Raw genomic sequence first — 19,752 nt, 5'->3', positions numbered from 1 at the left:
TCAAGACTTCTGGGTCTACTCCCCTCTGTTTCAGGTCAGAGGCACGTCATACACATTGACAGGGAGGCCATGTCGGATTTACTCATGTGGGACCACTTTCTAGGGAACTGGAACGGGATTTAGTTTTTTGTTCCCGCAGTCACTGAAATGTCCCCTACAGTGGCATCCGACGCGTCAGCTGTCGGCTTTGCTGCCCTCCACGGTTCTCACTGGCTGGCGGTTCTCACTGGCAGTTCTTGGACCAACTCCACTGTCTGCTTTATGTGCGACAACATGTCCACCGTTGAAATCTTAAACAAAGGGCGTTCCAGGTCTCCGCATATATTGCGATTTGTTAGAAGTTTTGTCTGGTTGTCACTCCGATACAATTTCCATTTCTCAGTTGTACATATTGAAGGCAAAAATAATATAGCAGCAGATGCCATATCCCGAGGTAACATGAACCTATTCTTTCAGGTACGCCCAGAGGCAGACGAAGTCGGGGCTCCGATTCCCGCAATACAGCACCTACTCATGGATTAGCCAACTTCATTTCCATAGCAAACTCCCTTATCAGACAGTCCTTTGCACCCAGCACCAAATGAGCATATGACGCAGCTCTAGCCTCTTTTTCTTTTTTTATGCACAATCAAGGTCTTCCTGCCACCATTTCAGTGCACTCCTCCCTAGCTTATGTTGGTTTCTGCCACTCTTCTCTTCACCTCTCCCATAACACCATCAAGTTACACTTAGCAGGTCTCCAACATGACAGGTCTCTCACCCATCCTGAGGCACTTTCCTTACTTTCAGCTCATCCTATCAAGGCAGCACTAAAAGGCATTCTTCTCCTGTCACATCCTAAGCCTTCCACTCGCGCACCAGTCACTGGGGAACTCTTCCGGTCCATGTCCTCTCTCCTCGACACTCACCCTTTCGGTTTTCAAATCAGTACTGTTGTCAAAGCGCCTATCTACCTAGCCTTCTACGGTTTTTTAAGGCCAGAGGAATTTACACGCTGCGGCACAAGGTCATGCGGTCTCCTCACGAGCCAACTCACACCACACGGGTCAGGTTTCGCTCTTTCACTACCCTCCACTAAAACATGCAGATGGGGAGCCACCATACGTTACTTCCCCATTTTTCATCAATGGTGTCCGGTTGCTACACACTCACAGCTTCTCTCCACTCTTCATAGTCGCCCGGCAGGCAGCCCTCTCCTACCGGTTAATGGGCTAGCACTTTCCTCCTCACAGTTCACTAAATATGTGCGCACCTTAGTCAGCATTCTGGGCCACGATCCCACTCGCATATCAGGTCACTCCTTCAGAGTAGGGGCAGCCTCAGCGGCTTCCAAACACAATACTCCAGCTCATGTCATCAAGAAGCTGGGAAGCTGGAACTCGGCCTGCTTCGACCGCTACGTCCCAGATCCATCCACTGAGATGGCTCATGTATTTAAAGTGTTGGCTTTATAAAAACAAATAAAATAGAGTTGCACCCTACTTTTGACTCTTTGCCCTCTATAGGCGTGCCCACGTTCGTGGTATTTGGGCACACCTCATGCGCTAGCTTACTTCCTTCTTAGGTCCTCTAGGATGATCCACAGTCCCAGGTCGGTAAGTACAGTTAATTATATGTTTCTACAGGTCTCGCTCAAGGCTCTTCGAGCCATGACCACAAGTGTTAAGCCTAATTGGCTTTATTTGTGGGAGTGGAGTATATAACCACCCCTCTCACACAGCTAATGGCGTAAGTTACGTTTGCGTCTCCCACCCAACCCTCCCTTATTCTAGGCACTCACACCAGGGCATGCCCTCTATAGGCGTGCCCCTATGGTGCCAGAAGAGCAAAAAAAAAAAAAAGAAGAAAAATACATTGCATACTATTTTGGAAACTACACCCCTCAAGGAATGTAGCAAGAGGTACAGTGAGCCTTAACACCCCACAGGTGTTTGACGACTTATTGTTAAAGTCGGACGTATAAATGAAAAAATATATATATTTTTCACTAAAATGCTGGTTTTCCCCCAAATTTTACATTTTTACAAGGGGCGATAGGAGAAAATGCCCCCCCAAATTTGTAACCCCATTTCTTCTGAGTGTGGAAATACACCATGTGTGGAAGTCAAGTGCTCTGCTGGCGCACTACAATGCTCAGAAGTGGAGGAGCGTCATTGAGCTTTTGGAGAGAGAATTTGTTTGGAATGGAAGTCAGGGGCCATGTGTGTTTACAAAGCCCCCTGTGGTGGCAGAACAGTGGACCCCCCCCCACATATGCCCCATTTTGGAAACTACACCCCTCACAGAATTTACTAAGGGGTGCAGTGAGTATCTACACCCCACTGGCGTTTGACAGACCTTTGGAACAGTGAGCTGTGCAAATGAAAAATTTAATTTTTCATTTTAACGGACCACTGTTCCAAAAATCTGTCAGACACCTGTGGGGTGTAAATGCTCACCTTATTACATTACGTGAGGGGTGTAGTTTCCAAAATGGGGTCACATGTGGGAGGGGGGTCCACTGTTCTGGCACTATGGGGCTTTGTAAACACACATGGCCTTCAATTTCGGACACATTCTCTCTCCAAAAGCCCAATGGCGCTCCTTCTCTTCTGAGCATAGTAGTTCGCCCTCAGAGCACTTTACATCCACATATGGGGTATTTTCTAACTCAGAAGAAATGGGGCATGCAAATTTTGGGGGGCTTTTTTCCTATTCTCCTTTGTGAAAATGAAAAATATAGGGTAACACCACCATTTTAGTGGGGGTCTTTTTTTCATTTTACTGCTTGTGAAAAAAATATGAGGCAACACCAGCATGTCAGTGTAAAAATTAACTAACATGCTGGTGTAGACCCCAACTTTACCTTTGCATAAGGGGTAAAAGGAGAAAAAGCCCCCAAAATCTGTAACGTAATTTCTCCCGAGTACGGAAATACCTCATATGTGGCCCTAAACTCTTTCCTTGAAATTCTTCAGGGCTCCAAAGCGAGAGAGCGCCATGCGCATTTGAGGCCTAAAATGTGGATTTGAATCCGCCACAAAAATACCCTACGGCAGTGTTTCCCAAATGGGGTGTCTCCAGCTGTTGCAAAACTCCCAGCATGCCACAGTCTGTGGGGGGGGGGGGGGACTGTGTAAGGGTGCAGTGTATATGTAGTGTTTTACTTTTCATTGTGTGTAGTGTAGAGTTTTTAGGGTACATTCACATGGTCGGGTTTACAGTGAGTTTCTCGCTGGGAGTTTGAGCTGCAGCGGAAAATTTGCTGCATCTCAAACTTGCAGCAGAAAATAGCTGTAAACCCGCCCGTGTGAATGTACCCTGTACATTTACATGGGGGGGGGCTTCAGCTGTTGCAAAACTACAACTCCCAGCATGCACTGACAGACCATACATGCTGGGAGTTGTAGTTATGCAACAGCTGGAGGCACATTGGTTGCGAAACACAGAGTTTTTTTTACCTAACTCAGTGTTTCGCAACCAGTGTGCATCCAGCTGTTGCAAAACTAGAACTCCCAGCATGTACAGTGCATGCTGGGAGTTGTATTTTTGCAACAGCTGGAGGCACATTGCTACAACTCCCAGCATGCCCTTTGGTAGTCTGTGCATGTTGGGAGTTGTACTTATGCAACAGCTGGATGCACACTTTTTTTTTATAGAAAAAAATATGCCTCCAGCTGTTGCATAACTACAACCCCCAGCATGCACAGACTACCAAAGGGCATGCTGGGAGATGTAGTTGGAACTCCAGCTGTTGCAAAACTACAACTCCCAGCATGCAAAGCAAAAGGGTTGCTAAGCAACAGCAGGAAGTGAACAGGCCTCACCTCCTGCTGCATCCTGCCGCCGGGACCGCCGCCCCTGCTGCCACCAATCCTGCTGCTCCTGTCGCCGCCACCGCTCCTGAGGCCCCCGCCAGACCAGGGAAAGGTAGGAGAACCCAGCCGGCCCCGATCGTTGCCATGATCACCGTCCCGATCACTTCCCAGCAGGGTCGCGATTGGTCGGTCTTTCCAACCGATCAATCACGTTAACGTGAGGCGGAACCCGTGCCACCTCACTCCTGCTGGGTAAGGGGACTTTCTCGGACATTCTCACAACGAGTTTCAGGGAATTAATGTCCCTTTCATCACGCCTGATGAAAGGGATATTAATTCCCTGAAACACGTTGTGTGTGCTAAATAAATGTTTAAACTTACCGGAGCAGTCATCTTTGTCCACCATACAGCAGCGCGATATCAAGCTTCTAGTTTCCTGTCCTTTGGTTGCTGATATTTAACTAAGTGACCTCTCGTTGGACTTCTGTTCACCCACACTATAACAAAGTGCATTGGGTTTAGTTTGGGTGAACAGGTTGATAGTTTTAATGTAACATTGGTGCTGGGTATGTGCAGTGTGCAGACAGTACCTCATTATTCCATTGGGCAAGAGTAGCACTTTGCTATGAGCAGAATGGCTCGCTGCCATCGCTTTTGCTTGCACAGATGGGGTGTGTGCATGCACATAACCAATAACAGCTGACATAGCATCACTGGAAGTGAGTCCACAAATCTTACAGGACATAGCCCGTCTTTACTCTTACTCCCTCCTAGTTATTATCACTTACCACCACTGTCAGGAACGAGAGATTATAAATCATAACCCCACTTCTTACAATATTAGTAGGATATACACAGGGCTGTGGAGTCGGAGTCGAGGAGTCGGACTAAATTTTGGGTACCTGGAGTCGGAGTCGGCAAACAATGCACCGACTACGACTCCTACTAAATTTAGATTGGAATAAAAAAAAAAAAAGCAAGTTTAAATGTCCCAATTCACAAACAGTTATAATTAATGACTTCTCTACTGTAAGAATAAAGACCAATGCATGCAGTGCCTCACGTAACCGCAAAACAAACACGTTAAGTGACCGTGAAGAAGCATACTTTTCGTGTGCTTCACTATATGGCACGCAACGCACAATTAGGAGCGGCAATACTTATACTTACCATAGTGTTGTGTTCCGCTGTTACAGGGAAGGGGGCGTGGTGGTCGTCACGCCCCCTGCCATAGACTTGCATTAAGGGGGCGAGCCGTGATGTCACGAGGGGAGAGCCATGAAGTCACGCTGCTCCGTCCCCTGTATCGCCCGTCATTATGCACAGAGCGAACTCGCTCTGTGCAGTAATTATAGCAGGGTGCCGCAGCGGCGATCCCGGGGGTCCCCAGCAACAGGACCCCGGCGATCTGACATCTTATCCCCTATTCTTTGGGGAGGGGATAAGAGGTCTAGGGGCGGAGTACCCGTTTAAACTTTAAACAGGACTATGGGATTCTACTAGGGAAATCATGTTTTATAATAAATGCCCCTTCCTGGATCCTACCACTGCCCTATCTTCAGCAGCCGATCAGCACACAAAAAGGAGAAGGCAGCAGCTTCTGCCCAACTACCTCTCTCTGCTAGAAGAGCTTAGAAAAACTTGGTGGAACAGCTTCTTGGATTCAACTGTAAGTGTTTATAAATACATTCGCATATTACCGTATATACTCGAGTATAAGCCGAGTTTTTCAGCATGATTTTTCGGCTTATACTCGAGTGAACTCCCCCACCCCCCTCGGCTTATACTCGAGTGAACTCCCCCACCCGCAGTGGTCTTCAACCTGCGGACCTCCAGAGGCTTCAAAACTACAACTCCCAGCAAGCCCGGGCAGCCATCGGCTGTCCGGGCTTGCTGGGAGTTGTAGTTTTGAAACCTCCGGAGGTCCGCAGGTTGAAGACCACTGCGGCCTTCGACATCATCCAGCCCCCTCTTACCCCCCTTTAGTTCTGAGTACTCACCTCCGCTCGGCGCTGGTCCGGTCCTGCAGGGCTGTCCGGAGAGGAGGTGGTCCGGTGGCATAGTGGTTCCGGGCTGCTATCTTCACCGGGAAGGCCTCTTCTAAGCGCTTCGGGCCCGGCCTCAGAATAGTCACGTTGCCTTGACAACGACGCAGAGGTGCATTCATTGCCAACGTACTTCTGCGTCATTGTCAAGGCAACGCCTCTATTCCGGGCCGGAAGCGCGGAGAAGAGGCGCCCCCAGTGAAGATAGCAGCCCGGAACCACTATGCCACCGGACCACCTCCTCTCCGGACAGCCCTGCAGGACCGGACCAGCGCCGAGCGGAGGTGAGTACTCAAAACTAAAGGGGGTGAGAGGGGGCTGGATGATGTCGAAGGCCGCAGTGGTCTTCAACCTGCGGACCTCCGGAGGTTTCAAAACTACAACTCCCAGCAAGCCCGGACAGCCGATGGCTGCCCGGGCTTGCTGGGAGTTGTAGTTTTGAAACCTCTGGAGGTCCGCAGGTTGAAGACCACTGAGGGCGAATGATGAGAAGAGGATGATGAAGGGGGGGGGGTGTGGGATGATGACAAGAGGATGATGAAGGGGGGGTGGGATGATGAAGGGGGGATGTGTGGGATGATGACAAGGGGATGATGAAGGGGGGATGTGTGGGATGATGACAAGGGGATGATGAAGGGGGGATGTGTGGGATGATTACAAGGGGATGATGAAGGGGGGATGTGTGGGATGATAAGGGGATGATGAAGGGGGGATGTGTGGGATGATGAAAAGGGGATGATGATGAGGATGTTAATGACGGGTCTGGATGATGACAGGGGGGATGATGTATTTCCCACCCTAGGCTTATACTCGAGTCAATAACTTTTCCTGGGATTTTGGGTTGAAATTAGGGGTCTCGGCTTATACTCGGGTCGGCTTATACTCGAGTATATACGGTAATACAGAGGAGTTGGAGTCGGAAGTACAAAAAACTGTGGAGTCGGAACACTCCACAGCCCTGGATATACATACAACAATGAAGCTTTACCCAAGATTACCTTTCAAACCAGGACTTTATAGTTTTCATCAGAGGTTGTCCAGGGTAGATTTGATTTTCTCTGAAATATGTGAGGATACCAAGAAGCTTCCTCCTAAAATCCTCATCCTGTAAGTCCTGATCAGCATTAAAAAGACTCTGAATGGCATCTTCAGGGGGTATGAAGTCTCTATGTAGAATTTCATCATAGAGTGTCCAGGCCAGCTTGTCCTCGCGGTGCACGATAGCTCCTTTTATACACTCTCCATAATTCCTGGCTGAAGGTGTGTCGGCTTTCTTGATACTTTCTAAAGAGGCTATTGCTTCCCTCCAGCGATCAGTTTCACTTAGACCTTTGATAAGGAGGCTGTGGGCCCCAGTATCCAAAGTATCAAACTTAATTTTCATAATATCACACACATCATAAATCTCTTTGTTCTGTTTCTGTTGGACACATAACACTAGATATTTTAGGAGTAATTTGTAAGTAACATCCCCCTCCTTTACAGCCACATAAGACAGCAAAGACTTAGCAATGTCTATATCAGTGTTCTTTTTAATCATCAGGCCCATCGCGTAATCCTCAAAGCTTCCATAACCTTCATGTTCCAATTTTAGGCTGTGCCACCCATCCACACTCAATGGCTCAGAAGGCAAAGCTATTTTGTTGTCTGTTAAACGTGTGGCAGAGGGCTTGGCTCCTGTCAATGCCTTATTCTTGTCAGACCGTGTTTTGGCAGCTCCTGCATTAAATACAGATGAGCCTCTCATGTATTCCTTTCCTTCAGGCTGCCTTGGATATTTACTGTAGGATCCAGGTTTGTTTGCATGAGCATTTGCACTACATGTAGCACTTATGGTCTGAACAGGGTTGTACACTGGCCCTGCGTTTATATAGGGCATGAAAGCAGAAGTGACCTGATGTAGCGGCACTTTGAGGGCACATACTGTCCTATACCATGACCTGCATATCAGGAGGGATAACATGCTGCTGGCTAGCACGGATATTCCTCCAGGCTTTGAATGTTCTTCCACAAGAAGATTTAGCAGTAGCTATAGAAATAAGATGGAACGAATCATCATGAGACATGAAGAAAATAGATCGGGGAAGTTCCTACAACAAACACATTAGACTCACTGCTCCTCTTCTAGTGACCACATGTCGGTGTCAACTCGTAAACACTTCCGGATTCACCACAAACCAATCAAAACACGAGAATTCAAGTATCGCTAGAGGGCTTCATCTATTAACCGTCGTCTCTAGAAACGGGCGCCATTTTTGCATAGATCATTCGGCGCTGTACATGAAAGAGGTCTGCAGAAAAATGTCTTTTTGCCTACAGTTTACGTGCGGAGTTAGAGACGTCGTATAAAACTGCCATGGAGACCATAGTAACTGCCGGGAGAAACAAAGTGCGAGGAAGTGACGCGGTGAGGAAAGTCGTGTTGTGCTGTGGAAACGATTACAGAGCAGAGGGGGATGTGGGAGAGAATTGTGCAGGATATCTCATCTAGGTATGTATTTATCACTGTGTTATGTGCACGACATGACTGCATAGAGCTCTGCTGGGAGACGCCAACAGCCTTCAGGTGCCGGAATGTAAATGAACATTGGAGGAGATTTATTACACCTTGTGCAGAGGACCATTTGCCCATCGCAATCAATCAATCCGATTGCTTTTTATCTATAGATTAGCGATCTCCGACCTGTCTATAGGTTGGCGATCTCCGACCTGTGTCTGTAGGTTGGCGATCGCCGACCTGTGTCTATAGGTTGGCGATCGCCGACCTGTCTATAGGTTAGCGATCGCCGACCTGTGTCTATAGGTTGGCGATCTCCGACCTGTCTATAGGTTAGCGATCGCTGACCTGTGTCTATAGGTTGGCGATCTCCGACCTGTGTCTATAGGTTGGCGATCTCCGACCTGTGTCTATAGGTTGGCGATCGCCGACCTGTGTCTATAGGTTGGCGATCGCCGACCTGTGTCTATAGGTTGGCGATCGCCGACCTGTGTCTATAGGTTGGCGATCGCCGACCTGTGTCTATAGGTTGGCGATCGCCGACCTGTGTCTATAGGTTGGCGATCGCCGACCTGTGTCTATAGGTTGGCGATCGCCGACCTGTGTCTATAGGTTGGCGATCGCCGACCTGTGTCTATAGGTTGGCGATCGCCGACCTGTGTCTATAGGTTGGCGATCGCCGACCTGTGTCTATAGGTTGGCGATCGCCGACCTGTGTCTATAGGTTGGCGATCGCCGACCTGTGTCTATAGGTTGGCGATCGCCGACCTGTGTCTATAGGTTGGCGATCGCCGACCTGTGTGTTTGGTTTTAACGTAACTTTATTCTTTCATGAGTTATTTTACAAGTTTCTGCCCTCTTATAAAATGTGTGCAATGTGCTGCCCATTGTGTTGTATTGTCAATGCAACCCTCTTTTCCCACTCTTCACACACTGATAGCAACACCGCAGGAGAAATGCTAGCACAGGCTTCCAGTATCCATAGTTTCAGGTGCTGCACATCTTGTATCTTCACAGCATAGACAATTGCCTTCAGATGACCCCAAAGATAAAAGTCTAAGGGGGTCAGATCGGGAGACCTTGGGGGCCATTCAACTTGCCCACGACGACCAATCCACTTTCCAGGAAACTGTTCATCTAGGAATGTTCGGACCTGACACCCATAATGTGGTGGTCACCATCTTGCTGGAAAAACTCAGGGAACGTGCCAGCTTCAGTGCATAAAGAGGGAAACGCCATCATGTAGCAATTTCGCATATCCAGTGGCCTTGAGGTTTCCATTGGCGGCCATCACGCCCCCTCCCATAGACTTGCATTAAGGGGCGGGCCGTGACATCACGAAGGGGCAGAGCCGTGACGTCACAATGAACCATCCCTGTATCGCCAGTCATTACGCACAGAGCGAGCGTGCTCTGTGCAGTAATGATAGCGGGGTGCTGCAGCGGAGATCCCGGGGGTCCCCAGCAGCGGGACCCCGACAATTTGACATCTTATCCCCTATCCTTTGGATAGGGGATAAGATGTCTTGGGGCGGCATACTCCTTTAATGCTATTAGCAAATGGGAACTCAGGTGGGGTTCTGTAACCCGAACTCTGAGCTGGTTGATTAGTTCTTATTCTGACTTTGACTGTGTTTTAGTCTGTCTGTTAATATCTGAGTTTTAACCATGGTTTGATTCCTGTTATGAAATCGATTTTAGTTTGCTTGGTTTTAAGTAAATCTGTCGGCTTTTAGTACCTTGTAATATTTTAGTCTGTGTTCACACTGTAAGTCTTGTTTGTACCCAAGCTTGATATTTAGTATTCCTGTTTAGAGTCCTGACCCGTATTCCTCCATGTAATGGAGTTTGGTTTTGTTATATTCCTATTTGTTATCTTGATCCGTTCTCAGTCTAGTGTTCCGTGAATTATATTTCTGTTTGCGTTTTAGGCCAGTGTCCTGATCACACGGGGGAGTGTGCCCGTGGGCTAGGAGTCTATTTTGTCTTTGGTATTGATGTCCCTCCATGTTTGGTGTGGGGTGTCTTGTTTGTTTCTTTGTTCTGGGTCCAGTGTGAACTGTGTTCTATGTTTGACCTGTTTAATATTTGACATTCAATTAATCTGTTCATCCCCTGCATCTCCTGGTTTCTGCTTTATACTTATTCCATATCTAGTCTTGTTGATTTATTCATATCTGCCGTTTATCTTGATTCCGGTTTCTGAACTGTATGTTAGTACGCTATTTCCTGCCCTGTTTGTATATTTATATCCTGCCTTGTTTATCTGGTTGTTTTCCCATTACGTTTCCCACCTGTCCCTCACTTTGTATTGTATTATTTGTACCTTTGCACCCAATGCACTTTAGTGCAGGGAGGTATCGGCTTCAAGTTGTTGATCCGCCATTTAGGGTGGATGGGCAAGTAGGCAGGGAGAGTGTTTCTTAGGACAGCTTAGGGCTCGCTATCCCTGTCCACCCCCGGTCATGACAGGGGGTCCATTTTATGCCATTCACAGTGCGGTCAAACTAACATGTAATCTTGATACTTTAGGTAGGCATGATTAAAACAATTTGTATTGTTTGCTTCACACTTTTTTCAAATTGAAAAAAAATTCTAAACTTTTTAGAATTTTTTTAAATATTTTTTGACCTCTATAAAATTATTTTTATGTTCCAAGCTAATTTTTTGTGCTGTGATTAGAGATGAGCGAACTTACAGTAAATTCGATTCGTCACGAACTTCTTGGCTCGGCAGTTGATGACTTATCCTGCATAAATTAATTCAGCTTTCAGGTGCTCCGGAGGGCTGGAAAAGATGGATACAGTCCTAGGAAAGAGTCTCCTAGGACTGTATCCACCTTTTCCAGCCCACAGGAGCACCTAAAAGCTGAACTAATTGATGCAGGATAAGTCATCAATTACCGCGCTGAGAAGTTCGTGACGCATCGAATTTACTGTAAGTTCGCTCATCTCTAGCTGTGATCTGTAGTATTTATTGGTACAATTGCGGTATTGATCAAACGTTTTGATCACATTTTACTTGATCTAAACCAAGGGAACCAATCAGCAGATTTTAGCAGGCTTGAATGACGGCTCGCGTCATCGCTCTGCGTCCTAAGCAGACGGAGCAGAGCGGTGACGTGAGCAGTCATTCAAGCCATCTGGGGACTACTTGAGGGACGGCCGGGGGGGACGGGACTTTATAACGATTTTGGTGTGTGTGTGTGTGTGTGTGTGTATATATATATATATATATATATATATATATAATCTGCTGATTGGTTCCCTTTTAAACTTTTGATTTATAAAAAAAAAATTATTTACGGAAAAATATTTACAGGCGGAAACATGCCAGATAAGTAGGAGAAACAACTCGCCATACCAAGGAGAAATAAAAAAAATTCCCAGCTCCAAATATAGAAATTGAAATAAATGCCTGGATCCACATTCTGTCCCTATATATCTAGTATCCAATATTATTACTCTCCACAAATACGTCCAGGCTTCTTTTCGAATTTTTAGTTTTTTATTGAGTTCATCATGACCACTTCCTCTGCAGAGAGTTCCATAGTCTCACTTCTGTTACAGTAAAGAACCCCCATCTGTGCTGCTGTAGAAACTTTATTTCTTCTAGCCGTAGAGGATGCCCCCTTGTAATAGGTAAAGTCCTGGGTATAAATAGATCATGAAAGAGATCTCTGTACTGATCTCAGATATATTTATATGTAGTTATTAGGTCGCCCTTAAACCATATTTTTTCTTAAAAATTACCCTAATTCTGATAACGTTTTGGGGTACTCAAGTCCTCCCACTGCCTGTGTTGCTCGTCTTTGAACCCTCTCCAGCTCCACTATATCTTTCAGTACTGTACACAGTATTCCATATATGATCTGACTAGTGATTTGTACAATGGTAGAATAATTTTCTTGTCGTAGGCATCTATGCCCCTATTGATGCACCTCATGATTTTATTTGCCTTGGCAGCAGCTGCCTAACACTGGTCGCTACAGGTAAGTTTACTGTTAAAGGGGTACTCCTTTGGCCACTGTTCAGAATATTTAGTTCCAAACGCTGTGTGCGCACTGTGGGGATAGGCCATGCCCCCTCAATGTAAGTCTACAAGAGGGGGCTTGATGGCCGGCACGCTCCCTCCCATAGACTTGCTTTTGAGGGACTGTGGCCTGACGTCTCGAGGGGGTGTGGCCAACCCTCGCAGCGTGCACATAGCGTTCGGAACTAAAGTACTTAAGTTCTTTTCCATGTAAGTCTGCCCAAATTTAAAGAAGTATTGTGCCCGAACTTTTTTTAAGCTCTTATTGTGCCCAACTGCAAGAAAAGTAATAAAACAAACATTTACTTATCTTCTGCCGTTCCCCCGTCGTGCCGTTATCGTCGGTACTCTGGTTCCGGTCTCCTTCCTACTTCCGTGTCACCAGATCTGCACACTGCGGTCAGCATATCGATGACCGCAGCAATGTCCCGCATCGCCCGGTGATGGGCTGAGCGCAGTATCATGTTAGGAGCCTGGGCCCCGCTTTCTCCCTTCTACCTGGGCTCGTTACATGATACTGTGCTCAGCCTATCACCGGCCAAGCCGGGACTGCTGCGGCCGAAGATACGCCGACCGCAGTGTGACGATCCAGTCACACGGAAGGAGACGGGGATCGGAGGGCCAAACGAGGGAACGGCGGAAGGTGAGTTAATGTTTGTTTTTTTGTTACTTTTTGCAGCAGGGCACAATAGAAGCTTAAAAATTCAGACCCCAATACTCCTTTAATACATATTCCCAAGTTCATAACTTAACATTTATCCATGTTGCCCCTCATCTGCCACTTCCCAGCCCAGGCCTCGAACCTATTCCAAATCCATTGTAACCGTGCACTGTCCTCTAACGTGTTAACCACTTTACAGAGCTTAGTATCATCTGCACAGATTTATACTTTACTATACAATCCCTCTACAAGGTCATTAATAAATATAGTAAAAAGAATAGGACCCACAACTGACCCTTGTGGTACCCCACTAGTAACAGTCACACAATTAGAGTATGTACAATTAATAACCAAGCTGTTTCCCATGATTGAGCTAGTTACATAAACACATTTTCCCCCAGTTCAAGCATTCCCAACCTTTTATGTGGCACAGTTTCTAATGCTTTAGAAAAATAAAGATATACAACATAGTTACATAGTACGGTTGGAAAAAAAGACATGCGTCCATCGAGCTCAACCAAGGAGGTGAAGGGAACGGGTATGTTCACAGTTTATAAATTCACAGTTCTTATGGTAAAGAAGGATTGTTGCCCCTTTAGGCTAAACCCTTTTTTTTTTTTCTCTCCAGATGGCGATTCACCCTGGTCTAAACTTGAGCTCAACTCCAAATAAAAGCTGATTAAGTTAGACAGAACTGCTCCCTTCATAAACCCCTGCTGTTAAAGCATCATATGTTTATATAAATTAAGATACTTCAAAATAGTATCTCTCGCAAAAAGTTTACGTATAAGGGAGGTTAAAATAACAGGCCTATAATTCTCAGGGTCACTTTTTGTCCCTTTTTTGAATATTGGCACCACATTTGCTATGCTCCAATCCTGGGGAACAGACTCTGTCACTATAGAGACCTTGAATATTAAAAACAAGGGTCTGTCTATCCCATTACTTAAAGGGGTACTCAATCCCCCATAGAAAACCTCTCCTGCTCTGGACAGTTTTGACATGGACAGAGTGGCAGCAGAGAGCACTGTGGTCAGACTAAAAAAAAACATACAATTTACTGTGGAGCATACAGCAGCTCATAAGTACTGAAATTAAGATTTTTTTTTTTTTTTTATGGAAGTAATTTTAAAAAATGAGTTTTTACTTTCTGGCACCAGTTGTTTTTGAAAAAAAAAGTTTTTCACTGGAGTACCCCTTTAACCCCTTAACCCCTTAAGGACATAGGGCGTATCCATACACCCCCGTTTCCAAGTCCTTAAGGACCGAGGGCGTATGGATACGCCCTGAGCATTTCCGGCCCCCACCGCTAGCCGGAGGGGAGCCGGATGCCTGCTGAAATCGTTCAGCAGGCATCCCGGCATATCGCCCAGGGGGGTCATTATGTCCCCCCATGTCGGCGATTGCCGCAGATCGCTGGACAATTCAGTCCAGCGATCTGCGGCAGATTCCGGGTCAATCGGGTCTCCAGTGACCCGATGACCCGGAATTACTGGCTGATCGGGGCCGTTAGAGACGGTCCCGAACAGCCATGGCCAGCAGGGGTGAGGTGGCACTGGTGCCACCTCACAATCGCCCTGATTCGTCGGCCGGATTACCGGCCGACCAATCAGGGCGCCTGCTGCTGGTGTCACTCCCGCAACCCGCTCCGCCCCTCTTTCGGAGGACGTGAGCGGGTGCGGGAAGACGACCCCCGGTGCTGGGGACCCCGATCCCCGGCGTCCCTGTTGGGATCGGGGCCCCAGGAGCAGCGGCGGCGGCGGAGACGATGAGGGACTGACCTGGTGCAGCGAGGATCGTTGGAGGTGAGTGACAGCCTCCTGCTGTTGCTTAGCAACAGCTCCCAGCATGCAACAAGGGCATGCTGGGAGCTGTAGTTATGCAACAGCAGGAGGCAGACCACCACAACTCCCAGCATGCCCTTATGGGCATGCTGGGAATTGTAGTTTTGCAACAGCTGGAGGCACATTCTTTCTATGGAAAAGTGTACCTTCAGCTGTTGTGTAACTACAACTCCCAGCTTGCACAATCAGCTAAAGTGCATGCTGGGAGTTGTAGTGGTGCATCTGGTGGTTGCATAACTACAACTTCCAGCATGCCCGTTGGCTGTCAGTGACTGCTGAGAGTTGTAGTTTTGCAACAGCTGAAGGCACACTGAGTTAAGTAGTAAACCAGTGTGTCTCCAGCTGTTGCATAACTACAATCCCCAGCATTCCCAGCCAATGTAGTATGCCTCCGGCTGTTGCATAACTACAAGACCCAGCATGCCCTTCCGCTGTCCGTACATGCTGGGGGTTGTAGCTTTTGCAACAGCTGAAGGCACACTGGTTGCAAAACACTGAGTTTGTTACCAAACTCGGTGTTTCACAACCTGTGTGTCTCCAGCTGTTGCAAAACTACAACTCCCAGCATGCACTGATAGACCGTACATGCTTGGAGTTGTAGTTTTGCAACAGCTGGATGTTTCTCCCCCCCCCCCAATGTGAACGTACAGGGTACACTCACATGGGCGGAGGATTACAGTAAGTATCCGGCTGCAAGTATGAGCTGCGTCAAATTTTCTGCCGCAGCTCAAACTGCCAGCGAGAAACTACTGTGAACCCCCGCTCGTGTGACTGTACCCTAAAAACACTACACTACACTACCACAAAATAAAATAAAAAGTAAAAAACACTACATATACACATACCCCTACACAGCCCCCCTCCCCTCCCCAATAAAAATGAAAAACGTCTGGTACGCCACTGTTTCCAGAACGGAGCCTCCAGCTGTTGCAAAACAACTACTCCCAGTATTGCCAGATAGCCACTGACTATCCAGGCATGCTGGGAGTTTTACAACAGCTGGAGGCCCCCTGTTTGGGAATCACTGGCGTAGAATACCCCTATGTCCACCCCTATGCAATCCCTAATTTAGGCCTCAAATGCGCATGGCACTCTCACTTTGGAGCCCTGTCGTATTTCAAGGCAACAGTTTAGGGCCACATATGGGGTATCGCCGTACTCGGGAGAAATTGGGCTTCAAATTTTGTGGGGTATTTTTTGCTATTACCCTTTTTAAAAATGTAAAATTTTTGGGAAAACAAGCATTTTAGGTAAAAAAAAATTTTTTTTTTTACATATACAAAAGTCATAAAACACCTGTGGGGTATAAAGGTTCACTTAACCCCTTGTTACGTTCCCCGAGGGGTCTAGTTTCCAAAATGGTATGCCATGTGTTTAGGGGCTTCCTAAATGCGGCATGCCCCCAGAGCAAAATTTGCTTTCAAAAAGCCAAACGTGACTCCTTCTCTTCTGAGACCTGTAGTGCGCCAGCAGAGCACTTTTCACCCCCATATGGGGTGTTTTCTGAATCGGGAGAAATTGGGCTTCAAATTTTGGGGGGTGTTTTCTGCTATTACCCTTTTTAAAAATGTAAAAATTTTGGGAAACCAAGCATTTTAGGTTAAAAAAAATAAAAAATGTTCACATATGCAAAAGTCGTGAAACACCTGTAGGGTATTAAGGTTCACATTACCCCTTGTTACGTTCCCCGAGGGGTCTAGTTTCCAAAATGGTATGCCATGTGTGTTTTTTTTTTTGCTGTTCTGGCACCATAGGGGCTTCCTAAATGCGACATGCCCCCAGAGCAAAATTTGCTTTCAAAAAGCCAAATGTGACTCCTTCTCTTCTGAGACCTGTAGTGCGCCAGCAGAGCAATTTTCACCCCCATATGGGGTGTTTTCTGAATCGGGAGAAATTGGGTTTCAAATTTTGGGGGGTATTTTCTGCTATTACACTTTTAAAAAATTTAAAATTTTTGGGAAACCAAGCATTTTAGGTAAAAAAAAATTTTTTTTTTTACATATACAAAAGTCATAAAACACCTGTGGGGTATAAAGGTTCACTTAACCCCTTGTTACGTTCCCCGAGGGGTCTAGTTTCCAAAATGGTATGCCATGTGTTTAGGGGCTTCCTAAATGCGGCATGCCCCCAGAGCAAAATTTGCTTTCAAAAAGCCAAACGTGACTCCTTCTCTTCTGAGACCTGTAGTGCGCCAGCAGAGCACTTTTCACCCCCATATGGGGTGTTTTCTGAATCGGGAGAAATTGGGCTTCAAATTTTGGGGGGTGTTTTCTGCTATTACCCTTTTTAAAAATGTAAAAATTTTGGGAAACCAAGCATTTTAGGTTAAAAAAAATAAAAAATGTTCACATATGCAAAAGTCGTGAAACACCTGTAGGGTATTAAGGTTCACATTACCCCTTGTTACGTTCCCCGAGGGGTCTAGTTTCCAAAATGGTATGCCATGTGTGTTTTTTTTTTTGCTGTTCTGGCACCATAGGGGCTTCCTAAATGCGACATGCCCCCAGAGCAAAATTTGCTTTCAAAAAGCCAAATGTGACTCCTTCTCTTCTGAGACCTGTAGTGCGCCAGCAGAGCAATTTTCACCCCCATATGGGGTGTTTTCTGAATCGGGAGAAATTGGGTTTCAAATTTTGGGGGGTATTTTCTGCTATTACACTTTTAAAAAATTTAAAATTTTTGGGAAACCAAGCATTTTAGGTAAAAAAAAATAATTTTTTTTACATATGCTAAAGTCGTGAAACACCTGTGGGGTATTAAGGTTCACTTTACCCCTTGTTACGTTCCCTGAGGAGTCTAGTTTCCAAAATGGTATGCCATGTGTGTTTTTTTGCTGTTCTGGCACCATAGGGGCTTCCTAAAGGTGACATGCCCCCCAAAAACCATTTGACGCTCCTTCCCTTCTGAGCCCTCTACTGCGCCCGCTGAACAATTAACATAGACATATGAGGTATGTGCTTACTCAAGAGAAATTGGGTTTCAAATACAAGTAAAAATTTTCTCCTTTTTTACCCCTTTCAAAAATTCAAAAATTGGGTCTACAAGAAAATGCGAGTGTAAAAAATTAAGATTTTGAATTTTCTCCTTCACTTTGCTGCTATTCCTGTGAAACACCTAAAGGGTTAATACACTTACTGAATGTCATTTTGAATACTTTGGGGGGTGTAGTTTTTATAATGGGGTCTTTTATGGGGCATTTCTAATATGAAGGCCCTTCAAATCCACTTCAAACGTGAACTGGTCCATGAAAAATAGCGAGTTTGAAAATTTTGTGAAAAATTTCAAAATTGCTGCTGAACTTTGAAGCCCTCTGGTGTCTTCCAAAAGTAAAAACTCATAAATTTTATGATGCAAACATAAAGTAGACATATTGTATATGTGAACCCCAAAAAAATATATTTTGAATATCCATTTTCCTTACAAGCAGAGAGCTTCAAAGTTAGAAAAATGCAAAATTTTCATTTTTTTCATCAAATTTGGTGATTTTTCACCAAGAAAGGATGCAAGTTACCATAAAATTTTACCACTAAGTTAAAGTAGAATATGTCACGAAAAAACAATCTCGGAATCAGAATGATAACTAAAAGCATTCCAGAGTTATTAATGTTTAAAGTGACAGTGGTCAGAATTGCAAAAAACGCTCCGGTCCTTAAGGTGAAAAAGGGCTCGGTCCTTAAGGGGTTAAGGACGCAGGACGTAAATGTACGTCCTGGTGAGGTGGTACTTAACGCACCAGGACGTACATTTACGTCCTGTGCATAACCGCGGGCATCGGAGCGATGCCCGTGTCATGCACGGCTGATCCCGGCTGCTGATCGCAGCCAGGGACCCGCCGGCAATGGCCGACGCCCGCGATCTCGCGGGCGTCCGCCATTAACCCCTCAGGTAGTGCGGGGTGGCCGACGGCCGCGATCTCGCGGGCGTCCGCCATTAACCCCTCAGGTAGTGCGGCAGTGCGCGATTTGAATGAATGATCGGATCGCCCGCAGCGCTGATGCGGGGATCCGATCATTCAGAACGCCGCACAGAGGTCCCCTCACCTTCCCGCTTCCGGCTCCCGGTGTCTCCTGCTCTGGTCTGAGATCGAGCAGACCAGAGCAGAAGATAGCCGATAACACTGATCTGTTCTATGTCCTATACATAGAACAGATCAGTATTAGCAATCATGGTATTGCTATGAATAGTCCCCTATGAGGACTATTCTAGTGTAAAAAAAAAAAATGTAAAAGTGAAAAATCCCCTCCCCCAATAAAAAAGTAAAGCGTCCGTTTTTTCCTATTTTACCCCCAAAAAGCGTAAAAAAATATTTTTTATAGACATATTTGGTATCGCCGCGTGCGTAAATGTCCGAACTATTAAAATAAAATGTTAATGATCCCGTACGGTGAACGGCGTGAACGAAAAAAAAAATAAAGTCCAAAATTCCTACTTTTTTAATACATTTTATTAAAAAAAAATTATAAAAAATGTATTAAAAGTTTTTTATATGCAAATGTGGTATCAAAAAAAAAAGTACAGATCACAGCGCAAAAAATGAGCCCCCATACCGCCGCTTATACGGAAAAATAAAAAAGTTAGAGGTCATCAAAATAAAGGGATTATAAACGTAATAATTTGGTTAAAAAGTTTGTGATTTTTTTTTTAAGCGCAACAATAATATAAAAGTATCATTTTAATCGTATTGTCCCTCAGAATAAAGAACACACGTCATTTTTACCATAAATTGTACGGCGTGAAAACGAAACCTTCCAAAATTAGCAAAATTGCGTTTTTCGATTTAATTTCCCCACAAAAAGTGTTTTTTGGTTGCGCCATACATTTTATGATATAATGAGTGATGTCATTACAAAGGACAACTGGTCGCGCAAAAAAACAAG

At 45.8% G+C, this 19,752-nt stretch overlaps 2 protein-coding genes across 4 annotated transcripts in view; one reads left to right on the top strand and one right to left on the bottom strand.

Annotated features, from left to right (window-relative positions):
* The window catches only part of PRORP (protein only RNase P catalytic subunit), a 134,200-nt gene extending 126,111 nt beyond the window's left edge, over positions 1-8,089 (bottom strand). For 2 of the 3 annotated variants that reach the window (XM_056546294.1, XM_056546293.1), the window contains exon 1: positions 6,841-7,862. In XM_056546294.1, the coding sequence (XP_056402269.1) occupies positions 6,841-7,805 (965 nt within the window). In that variant the 5' untranslated portion in view covers positions 7,806-7,862. Of the gene's footprint in view, positions 1-6,840; positions 7,872-7,956 lie in introns of those variants that run through there. The other variant, XM_056546292.1, reaches the window with a different exon arrangement.
* The window catches only part of PPP2R3C (protein phosphatase 2 regulatory subunit B''gamma), an 82,118-nt gene continuing 70,425 nt past the window's right edge, over positions 8,060-19,752 (top strand). The window contains exon 1 of the mRNA XM_056546296.1: positions 8,060-8,333. The gene's annotated coding sequence lies outside the window, so the exon portion shown is untranslated. The remainder of the gene's footprint in view (positions 8,334-19,752) is intronic.

Source organism: Hyla sarda, chromosome 11 (assembly GCF_029499605.1).
Source record: "Hyla sarda isolate aHylSar1 chromosome 11, aHylSar1.hap1, whole genome shotgun sequence".
Taxonomy (NCBI): domain Eukaryota; kingdom Metazoa; phylum Chordata; class Amphibia; order Anura; family Hylidae; genus Hyla; species Hyla sarda.
Note: the sequence above shows the minus strand (reverse complement) of the source record. Positions and strands in the feature narration are given on the sequence as shown.